The 15,835-nt window shown below is 34.6% G+C and overlaps 3 protein-coding genes across 4 annotated transcripts in view; 1 reads left to right on the top strand and 2 right to left on the bottom strand.

Annotated features, from left to right (window-relative positions):
* LOC115441058 (dihydrolipoyl dehydrogenase-like) overlaps positions 1 to 15,835 on the bottom strand; it is a 46,039-nt gene that overhangs the window by 24,670 nt on the left and 5,534 nt on the right. The window contains exon 12 of one of the 2 annotated variants that reach the window (XM_030165646.2): positions 15,256 to 15,833. The exons of the other annotated variant lie outside the window; for it this stretch is intronic. Within the exon in view, the coding sequence (XP_030021506.1) occupies positions 15,768 to 15,833 (66 nt within the window). The 3' untranslated portion in view covers positions 15,256 to 15,767. Of the gene's footprint in view, positions 1 to 15,255; positions 15,834 to 15,835 lie in introns of those variants that run through there. 2 annotated transcript variants of the gene reach the window in all.
* On the bottom strand, positions 2,052 to 3,507 carry LOC115441088 (mpv17-like protein 2). Its single transcript, XM_030165687.2, has 3 exons — positions 3,065 to 3,507; positions 2,734 to 2,972; positions 2,052 to 2,233 (listed from the first exon to the last, which is right to left on the bottom strand). Exons 1-3 carry the CDS (start codon positions 3,288 to 3,290, stop codon positions 2,093 to 2,095), a joined length of 606 nt encoding a protein of 201 aa, XP_030021547.2. The 5' UTR covers positions 3,291 to 3,507; the 3' UTR covers positions 2,052 to 2,092.
* LOC119190773 lies at positions 4,603 to 15,294 on the top strand. Its single transcript, XM_037443542.1, is given in 20 exon segments — positions 4,603 to 5,103; positions 5,105 to 5,365; positions 5,441 to 5,563; positions 5,898 to 6,075; positions 6,352 to 6,506; positions 6,654 to 6,809; positions 8,253 to 8,473; positions 8,651 to 8,822; positions 8,995 to 9,164; positions 9,237 to 9,519; positions 9,598 to 9,681; positions 9,831 to 10,121; positions 10,596 to 10,816; positions 11,893 to 11,977; positions 12,187 to 12,249; positions 12,252 to 12,374; positions 12,585 to 12,809; positions 12,976 to 13,060; positions 13,140 to 13,351; positions 13,430 to 15,294. Coding segments are annotated over 20 exon segments (4,215 nt in total). The 5' UTR covers positions 4,603 to 4,923; the 3' UTR covers positions 14,357 to 15,294.

Below are 15,835 nucleotides of genomic sequence, written 5' to 3'. Positions count from 1 at the left end.
CACAAATCGATATAGTATAATATATTGCTCTTTCTAAGTAGTTACATTGAAAATGACAGAATTTTCTTGTTTGCAACAAAACACACATGGCGCGTCCTTCCTAGATAGTCTAATCTAAGCGCACACCTAATGAAACATGGAGTATTTCACAGTACTTCTTAAATACTATAAAAAGCAATAGGATATGTAATACCTATGATGAATTAGGCTCAATTATGCCAAACGGTACAGTACTGACTTCGAGAAAGTATGTCTATACTGATTTGTGATAATATCTTTGAGTTTATTTTTACTTTAAAAAATAACATAATAATCAGTATTCATTTATGAGCATGGTTTTCGACTACCATGCCTGCTAAGCAGTATATTTACGTACCTACGTTAAAATTTTGCTAATTATAAAAATATACGAACATGAATTCATGCATGGTAAGCATTATTTTTACTTACCTGCAAATTATGCTAATTGACCACAATAAAAAATGATCCTATATGATTTGATGTTCTATTTATCTAGTCAGGAAGTAGTATTTACTGGTCAGGAATAAAATAATTAAAATAAAAACCCCCACACGGAATATTGCTTAAAATATCTAATTTCTATAATGGATGTAATGATAACATTAAAAATACATAAAATTAAATATATTCAGCCAGTTTTCGTTAGAAACCTAACATTTTTGGAATATAATAATTATTGTGAGCAATCGATGTATATTACTTATGTACTACGTACTAGATCTGGCGTTCCGTACACGCATTGTGTTCGACTCAAATATACTGCAATCTGTACACCTGACTTCAGTATGATTTCAATATTGATAGTGAGTGGTTATGTACAGAGTGGCGCTCATAATATAAGAACTCAAGTCTAAGTGTAAACCTGGATGTGAATAAAAAATATTAGTCAAATAAGTAAAATTATTTGTTGTTCATGTGAATAAATTGGTTATAACATTGACGTTTTGATTGCAATTTTAGTTCAGATTTTGAACAAATAATTTATATGGACGTTCGTGTCTATAGAATATACTTACGTCAATGTTGTGAACCTTTTATCTACTGAATGTCCATGGCAAGATAAAAGCAATAGGTATACATTTTTGTATACTTTTGTAATGATGCTACAGTAATTTAATAAAACACAGTCTGTTTATGGTTTAATATCCTATGTAATTAAATGTCATAGTGGATATGAAACATTGTTTGTTTAATTATACGTTTATTTCTGTATTTACTAAAAAAAACTTAAGATTACGTCGCCAAGGGAAAGGTAGCTGCCCCCGCTCTCCCCCTATCCCATAGATTCTAAAAAAGTTGCCAAATGTAACCAACCAAAGACCTAAGCTTTTGACTTGACTTAACTTTCTTGATCGATCATTCCTATACGTCGAAACTCTAATGAATTCACATATTCCATTCCTAATTTTCCGTAGGGTAAATTACGTTCTGCTCTATATCATTATTAAAGCGGGAGAGGGGAAGTGGTGGAGGAACATGTGCTCTCGACTTTACAATTCATACTTTTCTCATCCTCCATATCAACTTGCATCTTGTAGAATTGCAACAATAAGACAAGTAGATGTCATTTTTATTAACCGCCATTTGCAATAAACAATCCCAATCGATTTTTTTTATCCAGCTCATACGAATCAGGAAAAATATTTTTGACATGTTTACAAAGGAGTTATTTTGATTGGTTCATTTTCAGAATCAGTTTGAAGATTGAGTTTGGGATTATTTATTGAAGTGCCTGAAACACTGGGCATATGCAGCAAACTTGGGAATTCATATAAGTACTTAATAATATTTTTTTTGGAAAAAATTAGCACCTACTTGTTTTTATATTTAATAGGCACTAAGCCAGACATGAATAATTATTTTCTATAAACTCTCACAAACATAAAATATATACAAAAATAACCTTGTCTATAATATCTTTAATTACAAATACTTTAAGAATACTTTATGTATGTACATTGTAATTAGTTTGCATAATGATTTCTTGTGTTTACACAAATGTTAGATCAGACACATTGAAATCCAAAAAATAGTTTTATATCATTGTAATAAGTTAAAAGGTCACAGATGTTTAATGTTGATCAAAATGTTTCATAAATGATAGGAATATATTAAATATCATTGTTGCTAAATTAATGTATAAGACTCTGTAATGCGTGGGTAAGTAGTAAAAGTTTAAGAATTGTACTGGTGGCCAATACAAGCAGTCACCCTGAAAAAGAAAGAAAAATTCTTACAATTTGACTTATAAAAAAAATATTATTTTATATTGCATTTAAATATTATTAGTTTAGATAAAAGTGGGTTGGAAAATAGCAATACCAATAATAACAAAAATTACATAGAGACAAAGATAGTGATGTCATATTCTGAATAATTTTTTCTTGTAAGAGACAAGAATATTCCCCACTGAATATAAGTATGTAGGATATAACTAAATTATTTTGTGATTGTTTTCAGCTTGCTAATTTTCACATAGCTAAATAGTTAAGTAAATACAAAAAACAATATCAATCCAAACCCCTATTAATATCCCTATTTTAAGCAAAGACCTCATCATATTGTCAATTATTCAATAAAATAGGACAAAAGAGGAATTGAATACAAATTTAATTTTAAAAATCTGAAAATAAATGTATGGTTTAAAAGGACTTAACAGAATAATAAATTAATTTTGAAGGTTAAGTGGGAAATATAGATTATGCTACATACCAAGTACACATATTTAAATTTCTTTACAAGTTCATCCTTGCTGTCCTCTAAAGATTTATTCTCAAGTATTCCCATTCCATAGAAAAAACACACTATAGTAAGTGGAGATACAACTGCTTGATCACATAGTATTTTTGTGAATATAGTTTTGAAGTTTGCCTTGGGCAATATTTTATCTAAATAAATATAATAATAATGGTGCATAGGACCCATTAATGTGCCCACTATAAACATACGAGCTGAAATAAGAATAATATTATAGACACATAGAACTGCAATATATTGCAGTTTCATGATTTATATGGTGCATTATATATTAAAAAAACATTACCTGCTCTGAGCCAATCATATCTTTCAGGTAAAATTTTTGATTGAAATTCAATTTCTTGTTGTATCAAATCGCCAATGGCCAAAAACCCTCCAGAGGTTAGACTATTCGTAAGCAATAGATTTTTCTTAAAAAAATATTGAACACCGCGATGAAATATAGACTCATTTCGACATTGTTGCTTGAAAGTTACACTGTGCTTGAACGGAATACGACGAAACGCAAACATTGTAGCTGTCTAATACAACTTCTGAAAGGTTCTGAAAGAGTTTTCAATTAAGTTTATAAAAAACGTTCGCTAAAACAATTACTTGGGATATCAATGTTATACTGCACAAAATTATAACGATATATTTGCGCCAAGACAAGAATAATGTGCAATATTATATTTGATTTTGCGCAATAAAATTAAATATTGCGCCCTTGTGCGCGCTTTGTTTATTTATGTCAAATATCCGTATTGTCTTTGAAAATTAAAATCTATGGAATGGAATATAAGGTCTAGCTTATACAAATAGTACATAATTCCGAATTTAGGATTTGAAATTCAGATTCTGAACAATGGATGCTTGTCCAATCATTTTCAAACAGTATAGATATGCAATACCCTACAAAAAAGTATTCTGCATGTTCTCATACATATTCTTAAATATTGATATGTGTGGTTTTGATGACGTTTACAAAATAGACAGCTAGTTTTTATTTACGAGTTGTGTAGAAAATTCCGGGTTTTCAGATAGAAGATGGAATATCTTATCGAATGTAAATGTTAATATGAATTGAAATTAATATGAATAGTGTAGCCTCATAGCACAAAGGTGCTAGCCTCTCATTTTTCTAAAAAAATAGAAATGTGGCTACTTTTCTACTAGACTAGAAACTAGGAAGATAGATTACCTGGGAAAAAATAGATTTACGAAACAGATCTAAATTCATAACTGATATAAAATAAAAAAATATTTGTTTTACTTTCACGTCCGCTTTTATTTAATTTAAAAATGAATACAATATAGAAAGAAAATGATACTAGAAATATAACAAAACAAAATATGAAATGAGTAAATTACGAGTTTTGTGAAGTAAGTATTTAGTTAGGTATTTTACATTCTAATTGAAATCTTAGTAAAAGTTGTATTCATCCACGTATTAGCCCTTAAAGTACTTATTAACTGAGTGTGACGAAATGAATTCCGGGTCTTCGGTCAGGACGCTCGCCAAATTATTTTTTTCAGACAAAGGCAGAGAGATCTAACTAATTCGCCTCCAGAAAAAATAAATCAATATGTTTGTGATTGCCAGTCATGACAACTTCTTATATCTATTGCTTTCGACTTAAAAAGAGTCTAAATTTAGAAATGAGCTTTACTAGCGTCATTTGTCCGTTGTCAACCCCATTATATTGTATTTGTCATTCTGAATTCCGTTTTCGAACTTAACATGCATTTCCGAATGTATAAATCTAGCCTAAAATCGTCATCTGGCACTTAGCCGTCACTTTGGCATCTATAATCTGTCATATTCATCCTAAACCGTCAGTTGCCCTTCTCAGTTGTCAGATGGACAATCGAAAATGTCAGTCTATCTAAGCGACTCAGTGAGTGTCATTGCTATTGCGCTTTACAGATTTATATGATGCAATTTACGTTTAATTAAAATAGAAGGGATTAAAACCATAAACTGTTAATTTCTATTAAGTAAAACGTATTCTTAATGTATAATATCTTCGAAGTTCCAGTCACAACTGAGTGTTTTACATATAGTTGGAGATAAAAAAAAACATCCCAAGTGTAATAATATTATTATAATGGTCAAAATTTAATTGCTATTCAAGTTATTTGTGGCCAACTACCAAAATTAACAAAATGTCTCTTGTACACGGAGATCCCTTAGACTTTTCTGGTTTGTTTAAACTAGATGTGCTGGTTCAAATAGATGTAGCTACATATAGTTTCTATGAAGTCGGCTTAAAAAAGTTTTTTGCATTTTCAAGTGGCAAAGAGCTTATATTTATTTATATCAATCCACAAACCGGTAGAGCCGAAAAAAAATTATGATTGGGATTTTTTGGATAATCCTATATACTGTATGTGCTTCGAGCCTAGCGGTACTTGGGTTCTTATGATAAGCGAGCAGAAAGTGCTATTGGTGCCATTCTTGCCGCTGTTCGTTCCGCAAAATGCATTTGACCACAAATGGTCACTGTCAAGTGTTACTGTGCTACCACTTGGCAGTATTGCAGAGGCAACTTCAGTTGTGTTTTGGCTGACTAAAGAGTCAGAAAATGTAGTCATTATTGGATCTAAAGTAAGTTTGAAGTTTTTTACATAATTACATATTAATATATTAGTATATTTTATTAAGAATTTAATATAATTACAGACTGGTGCTATTACATTCTATTCTTTGGAGTCCCAATCTATTGTGGGTGAATGTAAAGTTGCAGGAGTTATAACAGATTTGCAAATATGCTATGATGATTCGCTTGATTTATTGACTCTTTTGGTAAGTTATTATTTTTGTTTTGTTAATTTAGAGATCACAAACTATATTCCAGGAGTTTGTCCTGCATTTTGGGAGTGTTTATAGAATTCTACCACAGTATCCCCTGCCTTTCATATAAGTGACTAATAGGGGCCCATTGGGGGACCGCTGGCAGGCAGTTGAAGGCTGCTTGACATAAGTGCACTTTTACTTTTGTCAATTATATTGTATAACTCTTGGGATGGATGGTAGTGTGGGTGGTTGGCCTCATGCTGCCATCAACACCTTTACTTCATTTTGTCACCATGAAGTCCCTACATGCTACATGGTTGCCAACTGCCGTTTTAAATTATAGGTTTCCAGCACCAAATGTCATCATTGGAAGCTTGTATTAGAGCATCGGTCTTTTGGTTACAACTGGCTTCAACAGACAAGAGCACAAAATGACAAAGACAAAAAGGACAGCTTCATGTCTTATATAAGACAGTTGTCTAAGGATAAAATAACTTTATTGATACAGGGTGGATCAAAAGGTAGGATTTAAAAAAGTATATAAAGTTTTTTGATCTCATTTATTAATATTGCATATTATAAACAGTTTTCTTTTGTAATATTAAGGAAATAGTAGCACTAATATATTATATTTCACACATTTTATTTAAATATGTTTGTTTTGATTTAGGCTAACCCTAAGTGATATAAGACAAAAATACATAGTACTTATATAATATATGTTAAATATATACAATTATATAATTGTATATTTTTTAACTAGTTAAATAAACATTTAAGTTTTATTTTATTTGTAGATGACAACAAGGCTCAAACAGTGGAATATGTGCTGAAACCTACAGATTACTTACCTATGTTCCGCCAGGGATCTAATAATTGGGCTCTTACAGCACAGTATGTGAATGGGAGACATTTCCTGACAGCATTTGAGCTTAATGAAGGGACAATGATTGTAAGTTTTATTCAATAAGCATTTATTGGCTTTTATATCAGTTAGCATTACTATACTTGTGAATACTAGTTTAAAACATATAAAAGAAAATAAATCACTGATAAAAAAAATCTATATTGTTCAAAATGTCTATGATTTTTTTTATAGCTGGAAAGCCCAGAAGAAGATACACCTTCGAGGACTCTTAGGCCTAAAATAAAAAAAGATGGTCAATATATTCAAGGTCTTTGGTCCCAAAGAATAATTTATTTATTAAGAAAAAATGAATTGGAAATTCATAGTTCATGTTTTTCAATTATTCAGGTAAGACATATAGTAAATGGAAATGTGTACAATGTTATAATATAATATTTTACCCAACCATTTATTTTATTCTGTATATTATGTTAAAAAATGCTCCACCATATTGTATAAAACCCAACTTAATCTATACTATTATATAAAGCTGAAGAGTTTGTTTGTTTGTTTGTTTGTTTGAACGCGCTAATCTCAGGAACTACCGGTCCAAACTGAAAAATTCTTTTTGCGTTGGATAGCCCTTTGTTCGTGGAGTGCTATAGGCTATATATCATCACGCTATATCCAATAGGAGCAGAGCAGTAATGGCTAATCTCAGGAACTAGCGGTCCAAACTGAAAAATTCTTTTCGCGCTGGATAGCCCTTTGTTCGTGGAGTACTATAGGCTATATATCATCACGCTATACCCAATAGGGAGCGGGAGCAGTAATGGCTAATCTCAGGAACTACCGGTCCAAACTGAAAAAATCTTTTGTGTTGGATAGCCCTTTGTTTGTGGAGCGCTATAGGCTATATATCATCACGCTATGGCCAATAGGAGCGGAGCAGTAATGGCTAATCTCAGGAACTACCGGTTTGAACTGAAAAAATATTTTTGTGTTGGATAGCCCTTTGATCCCGGAGTGCTATAGGCTATATATCATCACGCTATGACTAATAGGAGCGGAGCAGTAATGAAACATGTTGCAAAAACGCTGAAAAATTATTAGCTTTGAGAGCTTCCGTTGCGTGCGCTGCGTAAACGGTTAAAGTTATGCAACAATGATGTATGACGGGATTGTTCCTCTTAAAAAGTTCTAAAAATATATATTATAAAACAAAGTCCCCTGCTGCATCTGTCTGCCTGAACGTGTTAAACTCAAAAACTACCCAACGTATTAAGATGAAATTTGGTATGGAAACAGTTTGAGACCCTGGGAAGAACAAAGGCTCCCGGGAAACTACTACTTTTATAACGGAAAACTTTAGCCTGAAAAACTTTATAACGCGGGCGGAGCCGCGGGCAAAAGCTAGTACATAATATATAGAGTGGCAATTAAATCATTTTTTAAAATGGATTTTAATGTAAGATTATATTTTAATAAATACTTATATAAGGAAAGCTTACAAACTTATAATAAATTACTAAAGTAAATTTCAGTAATAAATTAAAATTAAGTTGCAGTGATGGTCATAATAAACTGAGTACTGCTAGGTATGGAAATCTAATGATAGTAAAAACTTTGCCTGATCTATCATAATAGGTTGTTCGTTATAACGCAAATATATTCTTCCCTTTTAAAACTCTTGAAATGTACAATTTCTAGTGTAAACAATATTAGTTCATATTGAAACAGAAAATAATGTAAAGCAATATAACCAACATCATATTAAGACAAATCAGAAATAGTTTTACTATACTTGGAATAATATCTGTTATTTAATGTTGTGTTTGTGTTTCTTTACAGGGTGAAGGTTTATTGGGCACTAAAAGAGATTTCACACTGTTGTGGTCAGCAGAATTGATTGGTGATATCATCCAAGCTCATCTGATGTCAACAAAAGAGCCTCCGCCCGCAATCACAGGATGGCAACAACCTACGTTTATGTGTGATTTGCAAATCCCTCGCTTTAGCCTAGAACCATGTCTTATTGTCACAACACATGGGGCTTATGTATTGAGCACTATGTAAGTTTAAGCATGTTTATATTACCTTAAACATGTGTTGTTGTCACTTTTAATATAATTATATTGGTGTTTAGTAGTCCAATTGATTTGTTTTTATATTTTAAGGAGATAAAACGATCGTAAAAAAATGATTTATGTCTAATAACGAGTCATAAAATAAAATATAATATTTTTCAGGTGCGAGCCATGTGAGTGGCTGGTGGGATTGATAATGCGCGGGTGTACCGGTGCGGAGCAGTCTGCGGCAGGGATGGGCGCGCCGGTGGGCCCGCTGCTACGTGCTGCGGCCGACATGCTCATGTCTAGAGGGAATGTCGCGCCGGCGCAGTACTTGTTCTCTTTGTCTCAGGTTAGTCATTTTTCTTTAGTTAGATTAAAAATTATAAGTAAAGCACGTTACGGTCTGAAATAAGCCAATTACGTAAGTAGATTATTTATTTATAACAAATTAACGATATTCTATATAAAAAAAAATTAGAGACAAAATACGCCGAGTTTATTGCTTTTTTCTATTCTTACAGAGTCCATCAGATGGTTGGGTTGCGCGTTTAGGTGTATTTGGACGTATACAAGAAATAACGCATTACAAACCGACAAGCAATTTAGGCAGCCTCGGCAATACGGCGGTCACCATAAAACTATTGGCATTTCTTATCCAAATGAGAATGCGTGAAGATAAAAAGTTTGACAAGTATGGCTTTTGTAAATTACGCTCCTTTATTTATTTATTTTTTGATTTTTCCAATAATGTTTTTTATTTCAGGAGCATAAAGTTCACAATGCTGAATACAGTTGAACTTCAAGAGCTAACATCGTTTGCTGCTGCTATTGGTCTTTGGGAGTTAGTACCAGCATTTAGTATTCAGCGTGGGCACCCTAACTTGCTTCTAATTGCCATTAAGTCAAGAAAAGATATATGTCGCGGAGCACTGAATATTCTCCTAACGTACCAATGTCTGGTTCCATTACTTTTAGAAGAAAATGGACAGTGGTTGTTTGATTATATTACTGATAAATGTGATCAATTTGATACAATAATTTTAAAGGTAAGTTATTAAAATTTTATAGCAAATGTATTTAATTATCACATGTTGCTTTAATAAAGTGTTTTATTATTATTACAGCGGTTGTGTTTATGGCTAAATCCGCTACAAGACCAATTGAGACCGTTAATGCGAGATATGAAACAAGGAATCACTACGATTTATGTATGTATCTTTTATTAGATTCTTCTTAATCTTTACAATGTATCGATTACTTTTTAGCCAATTCAGCTTTGTCTTATTTGACTGGTGCATAAAATATGACGTATGTTCTGATGTTATTACATCGTACGAATATTTAAACTCTTTTTCAGACAACAAGAATGTTGAACTTAATATCGACATTCACTAAAGTCGCATGTGCGGTGGAAGCTCGGGAACCATGTCCAGAAATACATTTAGAAGTGACACAAGTGCCAGAGACATGGAAAAATCAGTTCGTACCGAGACGTGCTCTAAGCTGTGGGCTGGCGCACTGGGCCGTGGCCGACGAAGGGAACGCTAAAATTATGAACACAAACACTCCTGTTAATACTGAGTTGATAGGTAGAGTCCTTGACGTGGCCTGCGGTAGACACCATACGCTTGTCTTGACAGAAAATGGGGTAAGAATTTATTGTTATATTGGTTTATATATAATATTCTCAGTCGGTACCATTACGGTACATTTAATATAGTTAGTTGGTAAACGAGTAAAAATTTACTATAATATTTTAATATTCATATTACAACGTTAAAATCCCATAACGTATAATAATTATTGTTTAAATACTCTAAATATGTTAATTTTTAATTTACCATTCACTCTAACTTAAAATAGTATTCTTTGGAATACCAACTTTTTGTAACAGCTTGTATATCTTACTAATATTATAATACAGAATGTATGTTTTAACGTTTACACTTGTGACAAGCAAACATATAAACCGATGAATAGATTCGGATAAAATTTGGTTAATAGATTATCTTTTACTTTGGATGTGTACACAATGGAACTTTCAGACTGAAACAAATCATTCATGTGAGTGTCGCCGCCAGCGTCAGCTAGTTTGAAGTGCTGAAACAGTTGTTGGTTGCAGATATACGCGGCGGGGGACAACATGTTCGGGCAGCTGGGCGTGGGCGCGGCGTGGGGCGGCTGGCGCTGCGACGTGGCTCGCGCGCCGGGCGCGGGCGCGGGCGCGGCGGCGGGCGCGCTGCTGCACGTCGCCACGCACTGGACCGCGCCGCTCTGCGCCGTCGCCGCCGGCCACTACCACTCCGCCGCCATCGACGTCGGCGGCCGACTTTACACTTGGGGGTACTCTGTTTTATATACTGACCACTGCTGAGCCCATGCCTCTTCTACTACTGAGAGCGTTTAGGCCGCAAATTCACCACGCTGGCCTAATGCAGATTGGTTGGTAGACTTCATATACCTACAAAATTCTTATGGAGAATTCTCGGGTAGTATCGTATGTAGGTTTCTTCACGATATTTTCCTTCACCGTTAAAGCAAACAATAATTAAATAATTTAAATGTATAACTTCGAAAATTTAAACCTGTGTACTTTGGGTTTTGAAGCTGTGGACTTTCATCTCGACACTATTCCCAACCCAATTAGGCTCAAGCATTTATTATAATTAACGGTTGTTATAGCCTTGATGTATTCATTATACCCGACTAGTGACAGTCGAATTAAATAAAAAAAAAAAGAAAGAACAAGTCCCCATTTTAAATAACGGCAATGCGTTTATGATGCCAGTAGTATTTTACATGGTTGTGAGAGATTGATTGCTTTCCATCACGACACCCGTGTTGTTGTATGACAGATATTATTGACGGTGGTGCACAGTTGTAAGTGCTCGATGCCAAATTATGCGGCTAATGATGTGCATAGGTACTTATGCACTATAGATAGATAGTGCTATAAAAATAAGTTCCGGGTCGTTGCACAATAAATTTTACTACATTTTGGGCGATATGTTGCGCGCCGCCAAGTACCATTTGGCTAATAATAAACATGATCTATTTATTACAGTAATAAATCAGTGACGTAAGTGCAGGGTTAGGGAGCGGGGTCACTAGTATCGACTAAGGTGGTTAAGTTTTTTACGTTTATAGAATATAATTTTTTAATAATATCTACTTGAATATGATTACATTCTTTAATAATCGCTTCGTGTATAAATCACCGTGTACTAACTTCGCAACAATTTCGTGTAATATGATGATTAAATGAATACCTGCTTATAACAATACAATTCCCAAGTGATTTTTGTTGGAAATAGCTATGCTTTCATATCACAAATAATGATTGGTGTACATTTATAATATTATGTTCTGCATAATATGCGAAGTACCTACGAATTTACATTTTATACGTTTGATTTTAGATGGGGAGTTCATGGTCAGTTAGGTTTGGGCACCATTGATGATCACAGCGTCCCACAACTTGTCACTAAGCTTTTGGGTAGAAAAGTAAGTATTCTAAATAAGTCATTACAAATTGAACTGATTCGCTGACTATTTGGTTATTTTGGTTGTACAAATTTCGCATTTATGCTGGTTACACGTAATTGTAGTTGTATAAGTATAGAATAATGATTGTCGAAATATAGCTGAAGTACGGAGTGTAGGATCAGTCGGCAGTGGTGTAACGGTGTATCGGCATGGTGTACTGTGTGCAGGTGGTGCGCGTGTCGTGCGGCGCGTGCCACTCGCTGGTGCTGGTGCGCAGCGGCGAGGTGTGGAAGCCTTCGGCAGCGGCGCCTTCGGGCAGCTCGGCGCCGCGCCGCGCAAGGCCTCCGCGCCCGTGCGCGTGCTGCTGCCCGCCCGCGACCCCGTCACGCACATCGCCGCCGGATACTTCCACAACGTTAGTCATTTATGGGATTAAATGTACCACCACCATCGTCTCATAGAAAACAGACCGCTTTTCTCTTGGGTGTGATTATTGGAAACCCAAACATTTAATTAACGATGTTAAATGTGAGTTTTACTTTACAACTGACAACTTATCCTCGATTAGTCTGGTAACATTGTATTATTAGCCTTCTGTGTACTCGAGCACAGGTGTTTGTTTCAGCTGGCGCTGACGAGCAAGGGTCAGGTGTGGACGTGGGGCGCGAGCCCGCAGCAGGTGCGCGCGGCGGCGGCGCGGCGCGCCTCGTCCCCCGCCACCCCCGCCGCCCCCGCCACACCCGCCACACCCGCCAGCCCCACCTCACCCACGGCGCCTGAAGTACCGCAAGATGTGCATCTACTTCCACATCAACTTGATCTCACTCATATTAGAGGCGATATTGTTCAGGTAATTAATTACAGGCTTTCCTACATTTGTACTAGTCTTGATGGATCAAGGATGGATCACCTTAAATATTCTATAACCTATGCAGTGTAATAAATAAGGAGGAAACGCAAAACTCAGAACTGACCTTTTGTTAATTCAATCCCTAACATTTTATTCGCCTTTACAGTTGGCAGCAGGCTGGCATCACTCTTTCATAATGAATAATTTCGGAACACTCTACGGTTGGGGTTTAAATTTCGATGGACAACTAGGTGAGTAAAAATATATCTTGACTTTATATATTTAGGTTCATTATTTTACTACATCATTAATTCGTTTACATTGTATCAGGCACCGGAGATCGTAAGCAGGTGCAGGCCCCGACAGAGATAAAAATCCGCACAGACATTCAGCCAGACACAGTAAAAAATACCAACTCTAAAACACCAGAAGTTGAAAATAAACAATTTAAAACCAAAGCACTTGTCGCTTGCGGCGGCGACTTTACTATTTACATCGATGATGACGGTCGGATATATACAACTGGAAATACTCATATGCAGGTAAGAAATAACAATATATCCTCGTAGATTGTAAAATTCTTGTTGATTACTTTACATTAATCTTGTAATTTTTTTTAGGGGGTATTGGAATGGGATAAAGGCGGTAATAGGATTATAATGATGAAAACTACGAAGCGTATAATCAAGATACCAGCGAATCGCAACAACAACAAGTTCATGTTTCAACCTATTGACAGAGTCGATATCATGTTCCCTTTTGATACAGATGACTTGCAAAGGAAGCCCATAGAACCGCAGTTAAATCCGCTGACGTCCTTTAAGGACTTTACCAACACATCATGGGCAGACGATGTCCTAATTCTCTTAAAAACTTGGATAAGCGACCAAAACGTGAACGGGAATCTCAATATGGCAGCTAAACTAGCTTATCATAATAATTGTTATTCGGAATGCTTAAGGTTACTGTTAGAAAATTTAAAATGTGAAGTTGCGCAAGATTGTTTTTATTCGATACACAATGTCACCCAAAACGATGAAAAGACAGAAAAAGAAGCAGCAGCAGATGCGGATGTTAAGAAAATATTAATCAGGTCCACTATGGCTAAGAGGATTAAAGAAATTTCCTTGACTATTCTAAATGAAGAACCATATCCGCCAATTGACCCTGCTATATATCAAAAATTGGCGTGTTGTTGTGACGAAATGCGGTACATAAAAAGGCAAATCACACAAAAATATAATACTTATGAAATGGAAGAAGACATGTCAGTAAGGGCAGCTAATATTACTGACAAATGCGTAGAGGTTTTTCCTGTTAACGCGGACTTATGGGAGGCTTGTTTCCGCATAGCGAAGGACTTTTACGTGGAAAACAACTTGAGTATCTCAGAACTTGAACGCGTATTACGTAAATACATGGAATCAAATCCAACGACTATGGCAGGTGCAGTTTTATACTCAAATGACTGTACTCAGTACAGTGAAATCTTGTCGTCTAAGTTTTACTTGAATATGTGCAGCCAAGTTTTAGATACATGGGGTTGAATGTGAGGCAAAGCATCCTTTAACCTTCAAGGCGACTCATGTTGCGCAATATCGGACTATACAGGTGTTAAGCTCTTCGTTTGTGTAACAAATTATATGTCTTATCCATTAAACGAATCTTGCCCCAATATTTTTTAGATATAGCTTTATTAATGGGATGGCTTTTGGATTTAGTTTTTGTCGAAGTAAATGCAGAGTACATTAACGCTTCTCTGGTGACCATCACATTGGAAGACAGAATATTTCTAACTTACTCTTAGATGTAACTAGGATTTCTGCACACTGTTTATTAGTTTTGTATTCGTAATATTACGTTATATACTTATTACAGTCCCTCAATCGTTTGAGGCATTCTTCGATACCCGTTGTTATTTTATATATTACTTGTCATTCAGCAGAGCTTAATTTGAAGAAGAATATTTTGCTTTAATTTAACATTCAATGTAGGAAAATATTATCGGACTCTTAAATATTTATTCCTCTCAAGTATTTATGTAGCGTTATAGTATTCGAGCTTCAATAGGGTATCATGGGGTCATTTACTATTACTATAAATAATAAGCAGTTTTAATTATAAATTTTTATTTTACTTCTCGCGATTTACCTGTTTACTCTAAAATTATATTTTAATTTTTATTGTTGTTTTGTAGAGCTGGAAATATTTATGTGCCACTATGAGAAAAGTTGTGAGATATTTACTATTGTAGCTTACCCACTCTTGACAAATTGTAGAATATATCTATTTAAATATTGTAAGTCACAAAACGTAACTACACCCATACTTGTTGGCGATTACGATCAGTCGCCGTTATTTTTCTAGTCACATTGTAGAGATTTTATCTATGACTGTCATTTATATACTATTGTTTTTTTCTACCTTGGTGCATTAGAATGCATTGTGCTAAATCAATGCTTTATTTAATAAATAATAAAAAGTTCGCATGAGTGTCATTAGTTTTCCCAAAAGCATTAAAGCAAACTACTCTTTACACTAAATGGTAGGTATTTTTGTAAGTTATTTACAAAAGTAAAATAAATACACCAATGTACATAACATTTACTTCAAGTAAATGCAGGAAAAATTTATGGGTATGTTCTCGGAACAGAACAAGGAATGAATATTGTGATATAATCATTTTATAAATAAATACAGCAACAATAAATTATCACATAAAATTGCGGTACATAGATCTCAATAAATAATGCGTTTATACGTTCGACACGAAACTTCTCAATTACACTTTATAACGAAGATTTACATTGATGGTGAAACGGCTAAATTTCTTTACCCGAATCATTCTTATTAGATTCGTACAAGATTCCTTAGAGAGGACGAACGATAGCCTAGCTTACACCCTGATGTTTCAGTGGGTTTAAGTTTTTTTTTTGTATTTCTAACGTTACGTTTAAATTAGAAGTTTATCGGTTTGCCGCAGTATGCCGCCAGGTTAGCCTCACGAAGCGCCTCGGCACATGTCT

The sequence above is a fragment of the Manduca sexta genome, chromosome 26, assembly GCF_014839805.1.
Source record: "Manduca sexta isolate Smith_Timp_Sample1 chromosome 26, JHU_Msex_v1.0, whole genome shotgun sequence".
NCBI lineage: Eukaryota > Metazoa > Arthropoda > Insecta > Lepidoptera > Sphingidae > Manduca > Manduca sexta.
Note: the sequence above shows the minus strand (reverse complement) of the source record. Positions and strands in the feature narration are given on the sequence as shown.

What these genes read in the sequence shown, in the direction of transcription:
- LOC115441088 (XM_030165687.2), bottom strand. Translation starts at nt 3,290, where the DNA reads ATGTTTGCGTTTCGTCGTATTCCGTTCAAGCACAGTGTAACTTTCAAG. An exon ending in ATATGATTGGCTCAGAGCAG is followed by an intron (nt 2,973 to 3,064) that starts GTAATGTTTTTT and finishes TTCTTATTTCAG; the next exon opens with CTCGTATGTTTATAGTGGGC. An exon ending in AATTTAAATATGTGTACTTG is followed by an intron (nt 2,234 to 2,733) that starts GTATGTAGCATA and finishes TTTCTTTTTCAG; the next exon opens with GGTGACTGCTTGTATTGGCC.